At 42.7% G+C, this 17,434-nt stretch overlaps 1 protein-coding gene across 3 annotated transcripts in view; it reads right to left on the reverse strand.

Moving 5' to 3' along the window:
• Positions 1–17,434, reverse strand: part of Map3k20 (mitogen-activated protein kinase kinase kinase 20) — a 146,370-nt gene that overhangs the window by 84,937 nt on the left and 43,999 nt on the right. For all 3 annotated transcript variants that reach the window (XM_055600301.1, XM_055600302.1, XM_055600303.1), the window contains exon 3: positions 1,965–2,052. In XM_055600301.1, coding sequence (XP_055456276.1) covers positions 1,965–2,052 — 88 coding nt within the window. The remainder of the gene's footprint in view (positions 1–1,964; positions 2,053–17,434) is intronic.

Here is a 17,434-nt window from a genome sequence, read left to right on the forward strand (position 1 = left end):
CTTAAAGAAGTATTTAATGTTAGCTGTTGCTTACTTATTGTCTTTCAGACATAAACACATAAGGGAACCAAAGAATTTGTCTAGGTAAGGCTATAAGAAGAAATTCCTGCTGAAGGGAGACAGAATTTTTCCTGGCTAATCAGAGAAGCATGCAAATGAAACCAAACTGCCTCGAACTGATTCGGATTCTTTCTATTGGATGCAATGGCTCAGGCTGCTATGCTAGCTTACCACACTTCTTGCTTTCCTGGACACTGACAGTAAAACCTTGGAAAGTGATTCACATCTCTTTTCTTTATCCTCACCTCAGGAACTTGGAAAAACTCCCTGAGTAACCTTGGGTTAGTTAGTTAGCTTGTTTGTTTGTTTAGTCACAACCTAGAGTTATTTGGGAAGAGGAATCTCAATTGAGAAAATGCCCCAATCAGGTAGGCACATCTGTAGGGAATTTTCTTAATGCCTGATGTGGGCAGGCTTAGCTCAGAGCTGGGACAGTGCCACCCTTGGCAGGTTGTCACAGGCTGTATAAGAAAGTGACCTGAGCAAGCAACGAGGACCAAAGCAAAGGGCACCCTTCTATTCATTGGCCCTGGTTCAAGCGAGGCTCAGGAAACTGGATTCTGATCTGTACCAGGAACTTAACTAGTCAAAAGTAAATGTGATGCCCTTGGAAGGGAGCTGAAGGGTAACTGAGTCAGAGAAAAACTTAACATTGAATCAGAAACATGACACCCAGGGTGAGGCATGGTTTACTCATAATAGTAGAACTTATCCTGGAGTTTGCACATTATAGGGCACACAGGTCCAAGACAGATATTACCAAGACAACAGATTGCAAACTGAGGGATTCAAATCCCTCCATGTAATAAGAATGTACAAACTGCTATTCAAGAGCAGAGGAGGACATAAGAGCCACCTGTCCCTGTGGAGAACCAGTGACCCTTCCAAAACCTGGCTTGCAGGCAGGAGGAGCCCTGGAAAATCCTGGGAAGGGATTTGTGCCCCTCTGGGTCTGCTGCCAGCTGGGTGGCCATGTGCCAAAGGCACTTAACTTAGAGTTTCAGTTTCTGTCTTACAAAATTAGAATTACTTTGTTTACTTTGCAGGGTTTTTTATAAGAAATTTATAAGCACCCAGTACAGTTCTTTCTGTTTTGGATGTTCTGTTGTTTTTCTCTAAAAACAATCCAACTCCTTCTCATTATAGTGCAAGAAAACAGGGTAAATGCCTTAAGGTTTTCTTATTGGGGTTTCGTGGCAGTCAAAGAGTTGCCATGATAAGGGACCTGATCAAAGTTATTTACTGTAAAATCCAACATTACAGTTACAGTGGGCCTAACATGCCTCACTAGGATGTACAAATGTAAGTAGAAAATGTCTTAAAATATATGTCTTTGTAGTTTCTTGTGGCAAAATTTTCCATGTGCTCATTTTTTTTCAAAAAGGCCATTTCCATCAGCTAAAAAGTTCTGCTCAAAATTACGTGGTATTAGCTCAAGGTCGCTATTAGTGCAAATGACCAGACCTGAAAAATACGGTTCTCGCATCAGAGACCTGAATAGAGAGCTCTAATGGGATTAGAACGCACTGCAAGAGTTACAACATGAACGGCTCAAGAAATCTTAATTTATAAAAGGTCACAGAGTTACAAAAAACATCTCTCACTTCAACTAATTAAATGAAATTTTAGTTAAACGGCACCTTAAGTACTGGCATGGCAGCTGCAGGTGCATTTGAGCAACATCTACACGGGTCTAATTAGCTCAATTAAACATGGGTAGAGGTGGAAGCACCATTCTTAATTATATTGATATAATCAGTTTTATTAATGCTTTATGGCAACAGAAGTGACGCCTGACAGTAGGGCACAAACCTCAGCAGAACCGAACAGGCAGCCTTTGAGCCTAGGAAGGAGTGGGAAGCCAGGCCGCCGGGAAGGACGGCAGTCCAACAGGGAGTCCCTACCTGTGACGATGCCATAGTTGGGAGGTTCCAGGATGACTCCGTAGAACTGGATGATGTTCCTGTGACTCAGCACGCTCAGGATTTCTGCCTGTACGAAAATCAAACGCAAAGCTTCGTAAAGTGTCACGTGTAAGACGAGTCTCACTGCGTAGGCCTCACAGTCACTTCTCCTTCACTTAACATTTACAAAGACATTTGCACGCTCAACGGGATGTGACGGGGACAAGACTTCCTGCAGACGCATGCTCGAAAGTCTAACACTTTCTAAAAAGTCTCAGCTACTCATAAGTCTACGTGGCGACGGTGGAGGATGAAGTAGACAGTGTATTTACTTTCAGTGAAAGCCCTTCTTGGTAGTCACATATGTTTTTTCTGTATAAGAGCTCTGACGGGGCAGCAAGCCTGGGCTGTCATCAGTTGAGCGAATCAAAGCTAAGCTAGAGGTACTGAAGCGCTAAGTCAGCAGTTCTCAAACCCTTTAACACAGTGCTGTGGTGACCCCAACCATAAAATTAGTTTGCTGCTATTTCATAAGTGTAATTTTGCTACTGTTATGAATCATAACATAAATATCTGATATGCAGGATATCTGATGTGTGACCCCCAGGTGGAGAACCGCTGCACTAATGGAACAGATTCACTTACATTCTGTTATTTATATCATCCCCCTTTATGGCGATTTTCTGATAAGTAATTAGAAATACATTATTCCTGTCCTTCCATGTAAACACAGAAAGGGAGATTCCTGATGTCCCCTGGAGGCCATATTGGTACAGTGTGAAATATGTTAATACTAGAAAGCTTTAAAAGAATGGCATGACAAAAAATAAGTTATATTTATTAAACTTGTCATGGGAGCAAGCCAGTAAGCAGCACTCCTCCACGGCCTCTGTATCGGTTCCTGCCACCAGGTTCCTGTCCTGCTTGAGTTCCTGCCTGCCTGACTTCTCTCAGTGATGGAAGCTGAAATAAACTCTTTCCTTCCCAGGTTGTTTTGGTCATGGCATTTAATCACAGCAAAAGTAACCCCAAGTAGGATTGTGGGTTATTTCTGTGATAGAACTGACCATGCTATATTGTGGATGTGTGTGAGGGACTCTGGAGCTTTGGGCAAGAGGAACCATTAAGTGTTCAATGTTTTGTGAGAGTTTGGAAGATGGAAGTGTTGAGGGCAATGTGGAGGATGGCAGCCTGGCTTATGAAGTCTCAAAGGAAAGTTTAAAGACTTCTAGGGCCATTTGGTATTTTGCATTGGAATTCTGTGATTCTAGTAGCTGGGGCTGAGAGGTTGGCTGTGGTTAGGACACTGTGTATATAAACCACATATACTAAAATCTCATTACTATCTAGGAATAAGCTGGCTAATCAAGAAATTTAAAACATAAGGAGGCATAAGTTAAATATACAGAAAAGATTTAATATTTTAAGTGTACGGTATACTGTTGGCAACCAGAAAATAGACTTTTAGTTCTCCAGCCCAGAAAGGGGATACCAAGAAGAACATCAGAAAAGGCCCCATGAATTAGTGGGGGGAGGGTTGCTACACATTTATTCTTATAAAGTAAGAGTTGCTACCTCATTAAAAACACCCTCTGCAACTAGTAATGGGGCAGAAAACAGAGGTTTGGGGGCTGGCATGGAGTTAACACAGACAAGAATAAAATACCAGACAACTGGTATTGGCTTCAGTAGTCAATCTCTTCTTTTACCTAAGGTACTTGGAAGGGTAACTTGGGCTAGACTTCAAAAGAATGACTGTCTAGCCATGCAGGTTGAAATTTATGCTCTACCGCTTCACTGTTGACTTAAACCTTGGATAGACAGGATTTGATGGCTGCGCTTCAGCTCAGTTGCTGTCCAAGACAAACAAGCACCTCCACTGGGGAGTTCTTGCTCATCTTTCGTTCTCTGAACATGCCTTGCACCAGTAGTGAACCTTTCAGGCACTTGTACAGAAAACCTAACTGCTCACTGCTGGTGAAGTAACGGCCATGGGAGGAGGGTCATCAATCACCAATTTACTAAACCAGCATAATCACCAACAACAATTTAGAGGCATTTGTCCTTATGTCCACAGATAAGACCTTCCCTTCCAATCTCTTCTCTGTTGATTACATCACATTCTGATCACTGAGACAAATGAGGCAAAGTTCTCAACCTCAGTTATAAGGTTTGCATGCATCGAGTTCCCAGGGGCCCGAATGGACCCAGCCCAGGAACACATTTGATTGACTGCATTCATGGCTTTGAGCATTTTCCCAAAAGAAAACCTTTTTTAAAAATGTGATTCATATACTACAGTAAAAAGGAAAATTAGCCCTTGACTTTGAAAATGCTGTTACAAGAACACCTTCCAAAAGGGGGGAGGGGAGATTTAATCACCAGAGTATTGGGTACAGATCACACTTTTGAGTCGTTTTGGGTTTAATGAGACCAGTCACATGACAAGCAGTAAGCTCTACAGTTCTGTAGCTTCTCTTTCCAGTGATGCTACCCCGGATTTTCAGGGAAGTAAGGAAGGCTAAGTGAATTGAAGTCAGGCTCCATAATATGAATCCTATATTCCTAAAGAGATTTAACACAATAGCCCCCCCCCTGACTAGGAAACTGGCTACGGATGCTAAGAAAAACTAAACAAGTTCTCCTTGTTTCTTGAAAGCTGCCAGGAAGTCACACAAGGCTTTCACCAGACAGGTCAGCAGAACTAGTCAGTCTCTAGTTGCTCAGTGGTTTTCCCGGGGGGGAACAGCAGCTGACTCACCACCTGGAGATGGGCCTGGGCCCCAAATCCCACAAGGATCCTGAAGAAATTATGACTGAGATTCATTCTTCTTACTTGCAACACAGGGACAGGAAGTCACCCCTGTTCCAGCAAACGCTGGTGCTTGGCCAGTCTTCCCTGGCCTCTCTGCTGCTCATTATTAGTCATTATTCGTCAATAACTCATCGTTAGTCGATCCACATCTCCAGGCCACTTGACTCATCTCTTCTAACAGTGGATTCCACTGATAGGAGTTGCTTGATTTAGTTTCATATACTTATATTTGTTTTTCCACATTTACTTATGATTTTACCTAGACGCAACACAACATTTCCAAAGCTTTTATCTTTTCTCCCAGGAAGATATTTTATTGTATTTAAATGTTGGGGAAACTGTTTTAGATAGGTTTTTTAGTTCGCTTGTCGGGAGCCTACTAAATATCAGGACTAAAATCTGATCCCAGCTCTCCCACTTCTGCCTCTTTTAAGTATATTCCTGGTCCTTGCTCTGTTTAAAGAATATCCAGCAAATCTGTCTATCCTGGCACTCTGGGGCTTACTTGCAGTAAGGTAGGAGGAGCAGAAGTTCAAAGTCATCCTGAGCTATGTAGGCAGTTCAAGGTTAGGCTGGACTACATGAGACCCTACCTCACAAACAAACAAACAAAACCCAACAAAACCAAAATGAATAAACTATTTAAAACTTTATTGAGATAAAATATTTATTAAGAACTGCCTTGCTTACATGGATGTGAATTTGTAGAGTGCCCATACCTCAGGCTATCACTGAGTGCCCATTACGAACTAGACAATGCTTTCATTTTCCCCTAACAAACCATGGGCTAGTGTCTAGCATCACACGTTCTACAGGGGAAGAAGCCTAGACAAGGAGGCAAGTTGAAAGGATGCAATGAATGACAAGGACACAGTGGACACAGTGACAAGGACACAGGACGCAGTGAATGACAAAGCCAGACTTTTGACACAAGTCATGTGATCTCAGAGCCCTGCTTATCATCAGCAAACCACAGGGCTTTACCCTCAAACCTGATTTGAGAACAGAAAGGAGCATGAGTTTACATTACAAGAGTGCTCCTAGTTACAAAAGCTTAAGGAAACCTCTCAGTGGCTTCCTCTCAGAGGCTGGGCCATTGTCCCTACTGCAACGTGTCCACACCTTCTTGACATTCCACTGTGCAAGATCCGGTCGATAAGCAAGATCTAATTCTCCCCAGGGGCTGGGGCATAAGGCCAGCCAGCAACAACTGAATTTATAGCTAATAAAACCCGTTAATTGCACAGCATGAGGCAGCCTCTCTCTATGCAAAAATTACATGGTTGGAATTTTGAGCAACTTCACAATCTGATTAGCTAAGTGCTTTATAATATTACTCTACAGTGCAACAGAGTTTGATTATTTACATCCCATAAGAGAAATGTTTGCCACATTTATTATGGAAATCTACGAAATCACTTAGAAGAATTTAGGCAAATTTAATTTTAAAATAGTCTGAGAAGTCCCTTAACATCTTTCACACTCCAATTAGAAAGTATCTTGAATACTTGGATATTTCAGCTAAATTAATAGCGATTTTACTCTTTTGATGTTCTGATAGCATACTCAGTAACTAAAGGTTAAAAACATGTTTGATACCTGCCTTTATTGACTGAAAATCAACAGCACCAAACCTTACACATATAATTTGAAATCACAGGATTTTAAGAGCTATATAGAACACCAAGAGACAAACAGATGTGCACACTAACAGAGGACTCGGAAATACACACATCCCAATACTGGTTTCCTATAAAGGTGCCAAAAACATACACTGGAGAAATGACAACAACTTCAACAAATAATGCTTGGAAAAGTGGGTTTCTACCAGTAGAAGAATAAAGTGAGAGCCCTCCCTCTCACGCTGCACACAACTGAACTTAAAAATAGATCGAAGACCTTAATGTAAGCCCCAAACCTTGCAACTTGTAGAAGAAAATATTTCACGGCATAGGCATAGGCACAAGCAAAGGCTTTCAGAAAAGGGCTTCAATGGCTCAGGAAATACTTGCAAGAACTGGCAGAATGAAGTCTGGGGGATCAAAAGGCTTCTACACAGCAGAGAGAACAATTAACACAGTGAAGAGACAATCGACAGAATAGGAGAAAACTTCTGCAGCTAGCTGACAGGGGATTAATATCTAGAATATATAAAGAACTGAAAAAATTAAACATGAAAAACATCCCCCAAAGCATCTAATCAATCACTCAATAGGCAAATAAACTGAACAGTTCTCAAAAGAAGAAATTCAGGTGCTGGGGAGATGGCTTCTGGGTAAAGTGCTTTTTATGCAAAGCTGAAGACTTGAGTTTGGATAGTCATGACTATGACTAGAGGAAAGACCAGGATGGAGGGGTGTGCCTGTGATCTCAGTGCTGGGAAGACACGAGGCAGGAGAATCTCTGGGGCTTACTTGCAGTCTAGACAAACTGGTGAGCTCCAGGCTCAGCGAGACACCCTATCTCAAAAATTAAATTCAAGAAATGACTGAGGAGGACATCAGTGTTAACCTCTGGTCTCCACATCAAGGTGCAGAAAGAATCCATATTCGAGAAAACGCACAACATCCTTAGTCATCAGAGAAATGAATATCAGAAGTTTATTGGGATTCCATCTCACCTCAGTCAGAATAACTATCATTAAGAAAATTAATCACAAGAAATGCTTGAGAGGTTACAGGAGAAGAAACTTTTCCACACTGCTGGTGCAGCGGCTATGGAAATCTGTCCGGAGGAGGGTCACACAAGAACTAAAAATAGAGCAATCACACCATGCGGGTCTATACAGAGTATCTCCAGGGTGTGGCTCCAAGGGAATCTAAGTCAACACGGCCGCACACTTGCAAACCCATGTTTACCGTGTCACTGCTCACAACAGCCAAGATATGTAATGTGGAAACCCATCAAGAGGTGAATGGGGGTGGGGGAGAGACGGTTCAGTGGTTAAGGGCACTTGCTGCTCTTGTCGAGGACGTGGGTTCTAGCCCCACCACCCACATGGCAAGTCACAACCACCTACGACTCTAGTTCCTGGGATCTGAGAGCCTTCTCCAGCCTCTGCAGGCACAGGCTTACAGTGCACATACATACTGCAGGCAAGCACACATACACATAAAGTAAAAATAAATCTCTTTGAGAAAAGAGGTGAATGGATACAGGGTGGAGAGATGTCTTGGTCAGTCAAGTGCTTGTAGCTTCAGAACTTGGGTTTGATCTGCAGAACCCACGAAATGAACTGGGTGTAGTGGTGTGCTCAGCACTCAGGAGGCAAACAGGCAGATTCCCCGGGGCTCACTGGCTAGTTGGTCTGGCCTAATCGGGTATCAGACAGTTCCAAGAGCGAAATCCTGCCTCAGTCTCAAAACAAACAAAATACGAAGACCAACAAGATGGACGGCTCCTGAGGGAACACCCCTTCTGGACTCCACCTGCACCGCCTGTGTTCACGTGCACCTGCACACGTGGGCACACATACATAAGGAGAGAGGTGAACGGATAAAGAAAAGGAGGTGTATTCATACACAATGAAGTTTTCACTCAACCAAAGAAAAAACAATTTTGACATTTTTTCCTTTTTCTTTTTTTTTTATTATCGTCGCTTTTTTTTTTTTTTTTTTTTGTATTACAATTTATTCACTTTTTATCCTGATTGTGGCCCCCTCCCTCATCTCCTTTTGGTCTCACCCTCCCTCCTTTTTCCTCCCCTATTCCTCTCCCCTAGTCCACCGATTGGGGAGGTCCTCCTCCCCTAGTGTCTGACCCTAGCCTATCAGGGCCCATCAGGACTAGCAGGATCCTCTTCCTCTGTGGGCCGGCTAGGTGGCCCTACCAGGGAGAAGTGATCAAGGAGCAGGCAACTGAGTTCATTTCAGAGACTGGCTCTTCTCCCCTCACTAGGGGACCTACATGGAGACTGGGCTGTCTATGGGCCACATCTGAGCAGGGGATCTAGGTCTTCTCTATGCATGGTCTTTGGTTGATGACTCAGTCTCTGTAGTCTCCCGAGGCCCAGCCTTTTTTCTTTTTTTTTTTTTTTTTTGGCTTTGTTGGTCTCCTTGTGGGGCTCCTGTCCTCTCCAGGTCCTTCTATTTCCCCCCACCCCATGCTCCTTCTTCCATAAGACTCCACCCAGCAGGGGATCGAAGCAGATGCAGACACAATTTTGACATTTAAATAGAACTGGATGGAACAGAAGCACACCATGTTAAATAAGACAAGCCAGATTCAGAAGACAAATAATCACAGTTTCATATGCAGAATCTAGATTTTTAAAAGTATACGACATGAAATAGAAAAACAATTGTTTGGCGGAAGGAAGGAGGAACACAAAAAGTTAGCGGGGAAGAAAGACAAATGTGTTGTGTTTTCTCTTACACACAGTACACGCATTACACATACAGAACATGTGTGCATATATCTACAAAAGCAGAAGGGCGATTGCTTTGGGGGAGAAAGGAACTGAGAATAAGGAGAGGGTAAAAGACGGCGAATGTGAGCAAAGTGCAATGAGAGGCATGTAGGAAGGTGTCGTAATGAAGCCTGGTGTTTTATATGCTAACTTTAGACATTTAATGAAATGAAAGACAGAATCTTGAGGATGAAGAAGATAGCCAGCCTCCGCTCTTCCCCTTCCTCGTCTTTGCCTGCAGCCTCCTTTAGTAGACTCCACTGCTAACAGGGAACCCTGATTAGCACAGTGGGCAGTCTTCAATTCAGTCATATGTAAAGTTACAGCATTAGCTGAATGATCTCGGCAAAAGAAACATTTGTGATGTTCTCATCACGAGCTCTTATCTGCCACGAAATGACAAACGTGTAAGGAGCCGGAAAGCTAACCATAGTTTGCTCATTACACGAGTATGAGATGATCACCTTGTCCATAAGTAACAGAAAGGAAAGCACAGAACAGGCCGGAAACAGTGTGGCATACTTGAGAGGGGGAGGCAGAAGCCCTGGAGGGGGAAAGGCAGAAGGGTCAAGAGTTCAGTCAGGGTTAGCCTTAGCTACGTGGTGATTTCGTTCAAGGCCACCCTCAGGCCGCACACACACATGTGCACACAGATGGATGACTCACAGGAAGTATCACGAACCCCCAGAAACCACAGGGACGTGCAATGAAACTGCCCACAGGCTGCATGTGTCTAACTAAGGCAGGATCCATGGGACTGGAAGAGTCTAGCCACCTGAGAATAACACGTTTTCATTAGCTGATAATTTTAAAAAGAATCGTTATGTTTTGTAGAAGGTTCAGTCCTCACGTCCTTGCCATCCGATTCTCACACTGTTACATCTTCTGCCACAACAGAACATTACTATAGACTGAAGTTAGGGCTTTATGTAAACTTTCTGGCAGTTCTGGGAATCAAACTCAGGGCCTTCCTAGGCCCTTTTGTTAGGCGAGGGCTGTCTCACAGAGCTGCCACTCCCACCCCTTGATTGATATTTTTAACGATGTCTCCTTAATGTCTTCTTTGTTTTCCAGGATCCCAGTAGTTGTCACGTGTTCCTTGTGTCCTCTATTCTCGTAATCAGAAGTGTTCATAAGTTTAAATGGATGTGAAGACACTTTGTAAAATATGACGTACCCTGGAATGCTACTTCCTGTTGCTAAAGACTGAATGAGTTCCGGCACACAAAGCACACGTTGAGCCACTCAGCTCCACAAAGAACACACGCGCATATTTATTCCTATAGTGTGGCGACCTCCATGTGTCTCTAATATGTTTTGGAGCTCAGAATGTCAACTGTGAGCACAGATTCTGTTTCCTGACGAAGTCGGTCTTGGAATGTCAGCCCCCGACCAGACCTTTCTGAGCACTTTGAGCAATCTGGGAGAAGGAGAAACGCAGGGTGCGGTGAGGACCGACCTCAGAGGCCGCTTAGGCTCCGCTTCATCGCATCTCAGTCTATGCCCCAGCGTTACCCGGTCAAAGACGCAGGGCACTCGGGCAAGCTTGACAGGGCTTGACATAAAAGCGGGGATAACCCACAGACAGCAGCAGGGCGAAGGGGCATCTCGTCACACCGCCCACACTCAGCACGCAAGCACGGCCAGGAGGGCAGAAAAGATGGGAGGGAGGGGAGGGCCACCGGTTACTCTTTTCTCGGCACCTGAACGTGGGGACCAGAGTGGTCAGCTCCGCCTTCATCCCTTTGGAGCAGTAAAACTCAGAAAGGCTCTGTGCAGCGAAGCCTGCACCGAGGTCTCTCGGCGCCCTGCCTCTTAGAGCTAACATTTTAACTGAAAGTTCTCGGAGGTCTTTAAGACCCAGGCGGTAGGGAGAGTACTAAATCATTTCTGAGCAGAGAGGCCAGCATGTCCGCTTAAGGTAAGTTTGTCAAGCCCATTAAACAATGTCAGCAAATGGACAAGGGCTGCAGCGGGTCTGGGCGTTAAGGGAAAATGGTTGAGTGGAACACAGGAAACAGCGAAATAAATTTTCAAAATTATGGCAAATGTCATTCTCGTTTAGTTTCCAGCATTACCTTTGCGAACAAGCGCATTCAATAAAAAGAACAAAAACCTATTTTCTGTGCCTAAGAGCTGGGCCTCGGCCTGTACGTGCCAAGAATCTGGCCTTCCCATCAGTTACATCCTTAGACTCAAAGAAAAAAAAAAATCTTACAAAGGCTTTTTTCTTTTTTCTTTTTTTTGTGAGGCTACTTAGGAATACCACTTCTTCAAAATATTTTTGCTATATTTATTTATTGTTTTGTGGGTAAGTGTCAGAGGTCAGGGGACAATTTGCAGGCCCCTTCCACTCTGTGGGCCCAGGACAAAGAACTCAGGGTGTCTGGCTTGGAAGCAAGCACCTTTATCTGCGGAGCCATCTCAGCAGCCCTGGATACTCCTCGATCAAGCTCGTAGTTTTAGAGGTTGCGGTAAAATCATGTTAACTAGATATTCCGTAGTCCCTTTTAAGCTGATGATTGAAGATGCCTTTGGGTCAGATTCGTATTTCAGAAAGGTTAAGAAAACCCATGACGCCTAGTCTCACATGCTGTGCTGCTCATTCTGTTCTGACTGGGGTAGGAAAAGCACCAAACAAGAATTTCAGAGTTCTGTTCTTCCAGAGGATGTGGCTTCAGTGCCCAGCACCCACGTGGTAACGCCGTAACCAGTCTGTAACTCTGGTTCCGGTGTTCTAGTGCCCTCTGCTGGCCTCTTTGGACACTACACACACAGAGTGCACAGAGACACATGCAAGCAAAATGCATACACAAAACACAAAAATTAATAAATCTTTTTTTTTTTTAAAGTTCACATCCCAAATCTTTTTTGAAGCTACTTTCTACATACAGAAAAGGAGAGGTCCTGGACCCCTTCCTTGAATAAACAAAAATTCAACTTGAATGGATCACAAGTGTAAAGGTAGGAGCTAAAACAGTAAAACCTTCTGAAGAAAATTTAAGACTAAGTTTTGATGACCTTCTTAGACGTCACACAAAGTATAAGAAAAAAGAGAAAGATAAATTGGACTTTCACGGACTTAAAAGAGCCGAGCCCGAGTAGGTATCACCGAGAAAGGAAAAGGGGAGCCACAGAGCAGTTTATACACACCTCTCAAGGTGCTCTACACAGGCTCAATGAGTTAGTCTGCAAATAAAATTTTATTTTGATCCCTCTAGTCTTTTACACCTTTTAGTTCTTTGATCTCAGCGGAGGATCAAAGAAGCCTCCTCTACCACCCTGAGCAGGAATGGTGAGAACACACGGCCTTGTCTCACTCTTGATCTTAGAGAGAAAAACATCCAGAATCTCACTGTCAGGAGAAAATGTTGACTATAGGTTTGGTGGTACATGCCATGCAGAAGACTGGAAATTATTGAAAATTATTATTATTATTATTATTATTATTATTATTAATTTCAAAGTCATTGAAAATCATTGAAACTGACAAGAATGTGTACTTATTTTTATAGGTGTTGGGGGTAATGTTCCAAGTGGCTTAAAGGGAGACATTTAAAGTTTACAAATATAAGCCAGTCATGGTGTCGTATCTCTGTGGTTCCCAGTACTGGGGAACCTGAGGAGAGGGGAGGGATGTCACGTGAGTCTAGGAGCTATCGGCTGATCTGGGTCACACAGAGGGGCCTGTCCAAATTAATAACAATAAGTAAATAAAGAAGAACAGGGTTCACAAATAACAAGTGTGGGCTTGTCTGTTTCTTGCTGGGTTCCATTACATCTGTTTCCCTCGGTTTTGAAGCTCTGCTATTAGACATGAATGATTGTTACATTTCGTAAGTGACTCACTTACATCACCCACGCTATCTCTGATGAAACTCTTGGCTTTCGGTGCATGCTTTGAGGTTCTACGTGTGACCCTTAACCATGTTTTCCCTCTCTGTACCTTTGTGCTTTCAGGCGATCTGTGTCTTATACTTAACTTTTCCTATAGGCAGCACACAGCTGGATTCAGCCCATGATCTCTGCTGTGCAATTAACGTGCTCGACACAGTTCTGTGTTGTTGGGTTGAAGCTGATAATCTTGTCTTTCCATCTGATTCACCTGGGTTTCCTTGTTGTCCTGTTCTCCCTGTTTTGTTTTTGTTTGTTTCTTTTGTTCTGTTTTTTAACATTACATTTAAAAAAAAAACATTTTACTGGCTTTGTAGTTCTGTTACCTGCTTTGGGGGGTTGTTCAGTAGCTGCTCTAAGACTCCCAACAGTAAAAGAGTCTGCTTAATTTTGTAAATGTAAGACCTCTTCATACGCTGTGGCTTCTTGTTGTATATTCTGATGGATGTATAGCCCATACTATAACGCTACAAATATTCTTTCAACTAGTTACTGGGTTTTTTTCAAAGCAATTAATACAATAAAAAATACGTTTGCATTTACCGTCATTTGCATTTCCACACTTTGTCACTACTTGTGCTGAAGACTTTAGATTTTATCTAAAAAAGAGCCACTGTCACACACCTCGCCCTCCTTTTCCAGGATACCCTGGCTGTATACAGAATTCTGACTGGCAGCCTTTTTCTGTCTGCTAGCACTCAAATGGTCCTCCATTGCCTCTGGCTTCTACCACTTCTGCATCTTCTTCCTTGATGTAATGTGTCATCCCCTCTCCCTGTCCCAGCAGGTTTTTCTATTATTTTTTTTCTCTTTCAATATTATTTTCTCTTTATGTTTAACTTCTTTTTAAATTTATTTCTCTTAACTCTAACTAGGCAGTAACTGGGTATGGCATTTTTATTTTTGCTTTAAGCTTATCCTGCTTAGGCTTGGCTGAGCTTGTTTGAGCTAGCTGTGTGTTTTTCACCAAAATGAGGGAATCAAAAGCTATTATTTATTTTCAATATTCTACTGCCCATCTTTTCTTTTTCTCTTTCCCCTCCCTTCTTGCCTCTTCCTTCTGTATCTCCAATCACATATTAATTAGATTCTACATCCAACACGTAACTGAATATTTTGTTTTTGTTTGCTTGTTTTATTTTGTTGAGATGGGTTTCACTATGTAGCTTAGACCTCCAACCTATGATTCTCCTGCCTCAGCCTTTACAGGATTACAGGAGTATGCCAAAACTGAGTGTTGGATATTTCTCCCAACCTTTTCCCTTTCCTTCCTCAGATCTGACCATTTCTATTATTGTCCTCCACTGCACTTAGCTTTCCTTTTGGGGTCCTCAATCAGCTGTTAAGCCTGACTCGGTAGAAGTTACATTTCAAATATGGTAGCTGCATAGTCTGAGAGGTTTCATTTGCAGACTGTTGAATTCCACATTGTTCTCTCATTTTAAACCACATTTCCTTTAAGTTCTTGAACATTAATGGAAGCTGCTCTAAAGACTATGATAAATGCAATTTCATGTGTCTATTATTTATTATACAAGGGACAGGAATATAATTTTGTAAAATAAAGGCAAACGGATACTAAGTAAAAACCTGAAGGTTGTTTAAAAAGGAATGAGGTAGTTCTACATGTAGATACGTGAAAAGATGCTGAACTATCCTAAGTTTAAAACTCAAAGCTATGCAGATAGAGTGTCTGTGTATATGAAATACTATGTTCTCATCTTGTCTTTTAAGGTGACTGTGGATTACTGTAGTCAGAAATAGCAAAAAGGCGTCCCGTATTTTCAGCTGGTTGAGGAAACCTGCCAGCTGCAGCAGAGTCCATCCCGCTTTCCCTGCACCTGTGTGTCTCCTGCACCTGTGTAGGTCCCCTTTGTCACCTGTGTGTATTTGGTGGCCACCACCATGGTCAAGATACAAACCAGAACCACACAGTTGCATGGTAGTGTTCTTTTCGAAGCATCCATTCTTATGGGGAGAGGTGACAGTAACAGTTAAAAACACAGTGAAAAAAACGTTACAAGCTGGTGAGTTTAACATGTATGTTTGCAAAGACTTTTGGCCACAATGACGTCACCCTTTAACATAAGAGCCTGGAAGATGTACATAATATGGACATATATGATTGTAACCAGTGCAGCCCATGAACAAGTCATCCAAAAGACCCTGGTTATTAATGCTCTGCATTAAATACATTATTTAGGAATCTACTTTGCTGTAACTGCCACACACACATTAACTTCCTTTATTAAGTAAGAAGTTGGCTGAGAGTGGCTTGGTTTCTGAGAGTGATTCTAAAAAGCAACAAAAAGACCAAAAACATATGCAGAAAAGCTAAAAAGCTAAAGTAAATGTAGGTTTTTTACTTGCAAATAAGAATTAAGGGAAATGGACACACAGCATGTGTCTTTTTATAAGTGTTTCCATGGAGTCTAATTTTAATGTTGGTTAAAAAAAAAAATCGCTTTACAATACTTTTCTCCTTGACCCAAAAAGAGCTGTTAGGCAGCATGTACAGAAACTCAGAAGGGCAGAGAACTATCTAACATTAGAGTTTTCCAAGGATGAAATGGATGCCCCAGGAGGTTAGTGAGTTCCCATCATTAGCCACCAGAATTCCAACCAAGACAGAATGCCCATTTGTGGCAGGAATGCTTGAGAGGACATTCAGGAATGAGATCTGCCATTAAGAAAGGGCTTCTCCAATGCCAAGAGCCTACCAAGGGCAAAGAGCACCGGGCCTGTGGCCAGAGGACTTTAGATCAAGTTCTGGTTTTTCCAGTGTGATGTTGGGCATAATAGAGCTCACCCCATCATCTGTCGAGGGGAGACTGTAACTACAGAGCTTTCTAAATGAGAAAACACTATCTGAATAATGTCGCTCAGCATTGGGAATGATGTGAGGCATGCCAGGTTTGAGTCTTAGCAGAATTCACATCAGCCAGCCACTAAGGAGAACTGGATGGTAAGGACTATGAAATTCATTTTGTAGAGAGCCTGTGGAACTGTAGCAAAAAGTATATAATTCTTAGTACCTAGGGTGAATTAAATAGAATCCTGATCTAGAACAAAGAGCTGAATTGTGACCTGTGGGCACTCGGTCCCCAAGGGCTTGAAATACCAGAAAGCAACCAGGTGCTTTTTAGCTGGTAATGCTGGAGTATTACTAAATGCCTGTCACTCGATATTATTCAGGTTTCTCTCTTGTAACAAGCAGAGGTAGGTAGCTGCAGGGCTCTTCCTGCCTTAGCTTCCTGAGGCTGGATTAAGGGTGTAGTCATTCACGTTCAGCTTTCTAGATGTCTTTAAAATAAGCCACCTACCTGAAATCAATGAGAATTATTAGAGCAGATGGAAACTGCTTGATAACGTTTGTGTAGGGTGGCTGGCTGAAGATCATTTTTAATTCCTCTTAACTTAGATCTTGTTGGTCAAGAGCCAACTGTTAGGAAACGCTATACAGGCTACAGTTCCAGCCAGCACTCTCAGTACTGGACAAAACGAAGTAGAACTTTCTGCTTTTGCTCAGGGGTTGCGATTTTCTCCCTCAGGACACACAGACTTTCACCCAACTAGTTTATAAAATACAGTAACAGCCACACAGTGATTGATGGAAAACACTTCCTTCTCACTATTAAATATAAATACCAGACAATCTCCTTAACATATAAAATTGCTTATACAGAAATACATCTCAGCCTGACAGGTTAGTGGAAACAAGCGTTTCTTCCTTTCCTCAGGCTATGATGCGGATGCCCGCCTTCCCAAACAGAGAGCTGAGGGTATTTACGATTTTCTCCTCGTATTTGCATCACACTCTACCTCAGTGCCAAGGACACTTTCCCAATGCAGAAAGCTAACACAGCCAGAACCTCTATTATCCTTTGGGTTAAGGGTGCTGGCAGATTTCCTAGTCTAGATTCTGGCAGTATATGAGGAATTCTGCATATAGATTTCACGGTAAAGCATTCCTACATTTAAAATGTATGAAAGACAGAATAAGGCCCGTAATGTGAAGCATCCAGACATTCAGCTGCAGCAAACACAAGAAAATATACACTCCCAGGCAAAGTTCACGCACGGACCTATTAACCCCTTCTTAGGTTGGGAGATAAACTGGCAAGGCGGCAACCCTCTGGGTATTTCTGTAGCCACTATCCCTAAAAACTAGCCCTTCCTGCAAGAAAAAGATGGAACAAAGATCCTAGTGCTGCAGGTCTGAAAGCCAGCCACATCAAAACCAGGTAGAGTGGTCCTAAACCCAAGCAGCTGGCAAGCTGCAGGAGAGATGTGGGCACACTTCTGCCTAATAAAATCTGAATCAAACACTTTGCATCTGATTCTCCATGTGAG

Source organism: Psammomys obesus, unplaced genomic scaffold, assembly GCF_907164565.1.
Source record: "Psammomys obesus unplaced genomic scaffold, mPsaObe1.curated_primary_1811, whole genome shotgun sequence".
Lineage (NCBI taxonomy): Eukaryota > Metazoa > Chordata > Mammalia > Rodentia > Muridae > Psammomys > Psammomys obesus.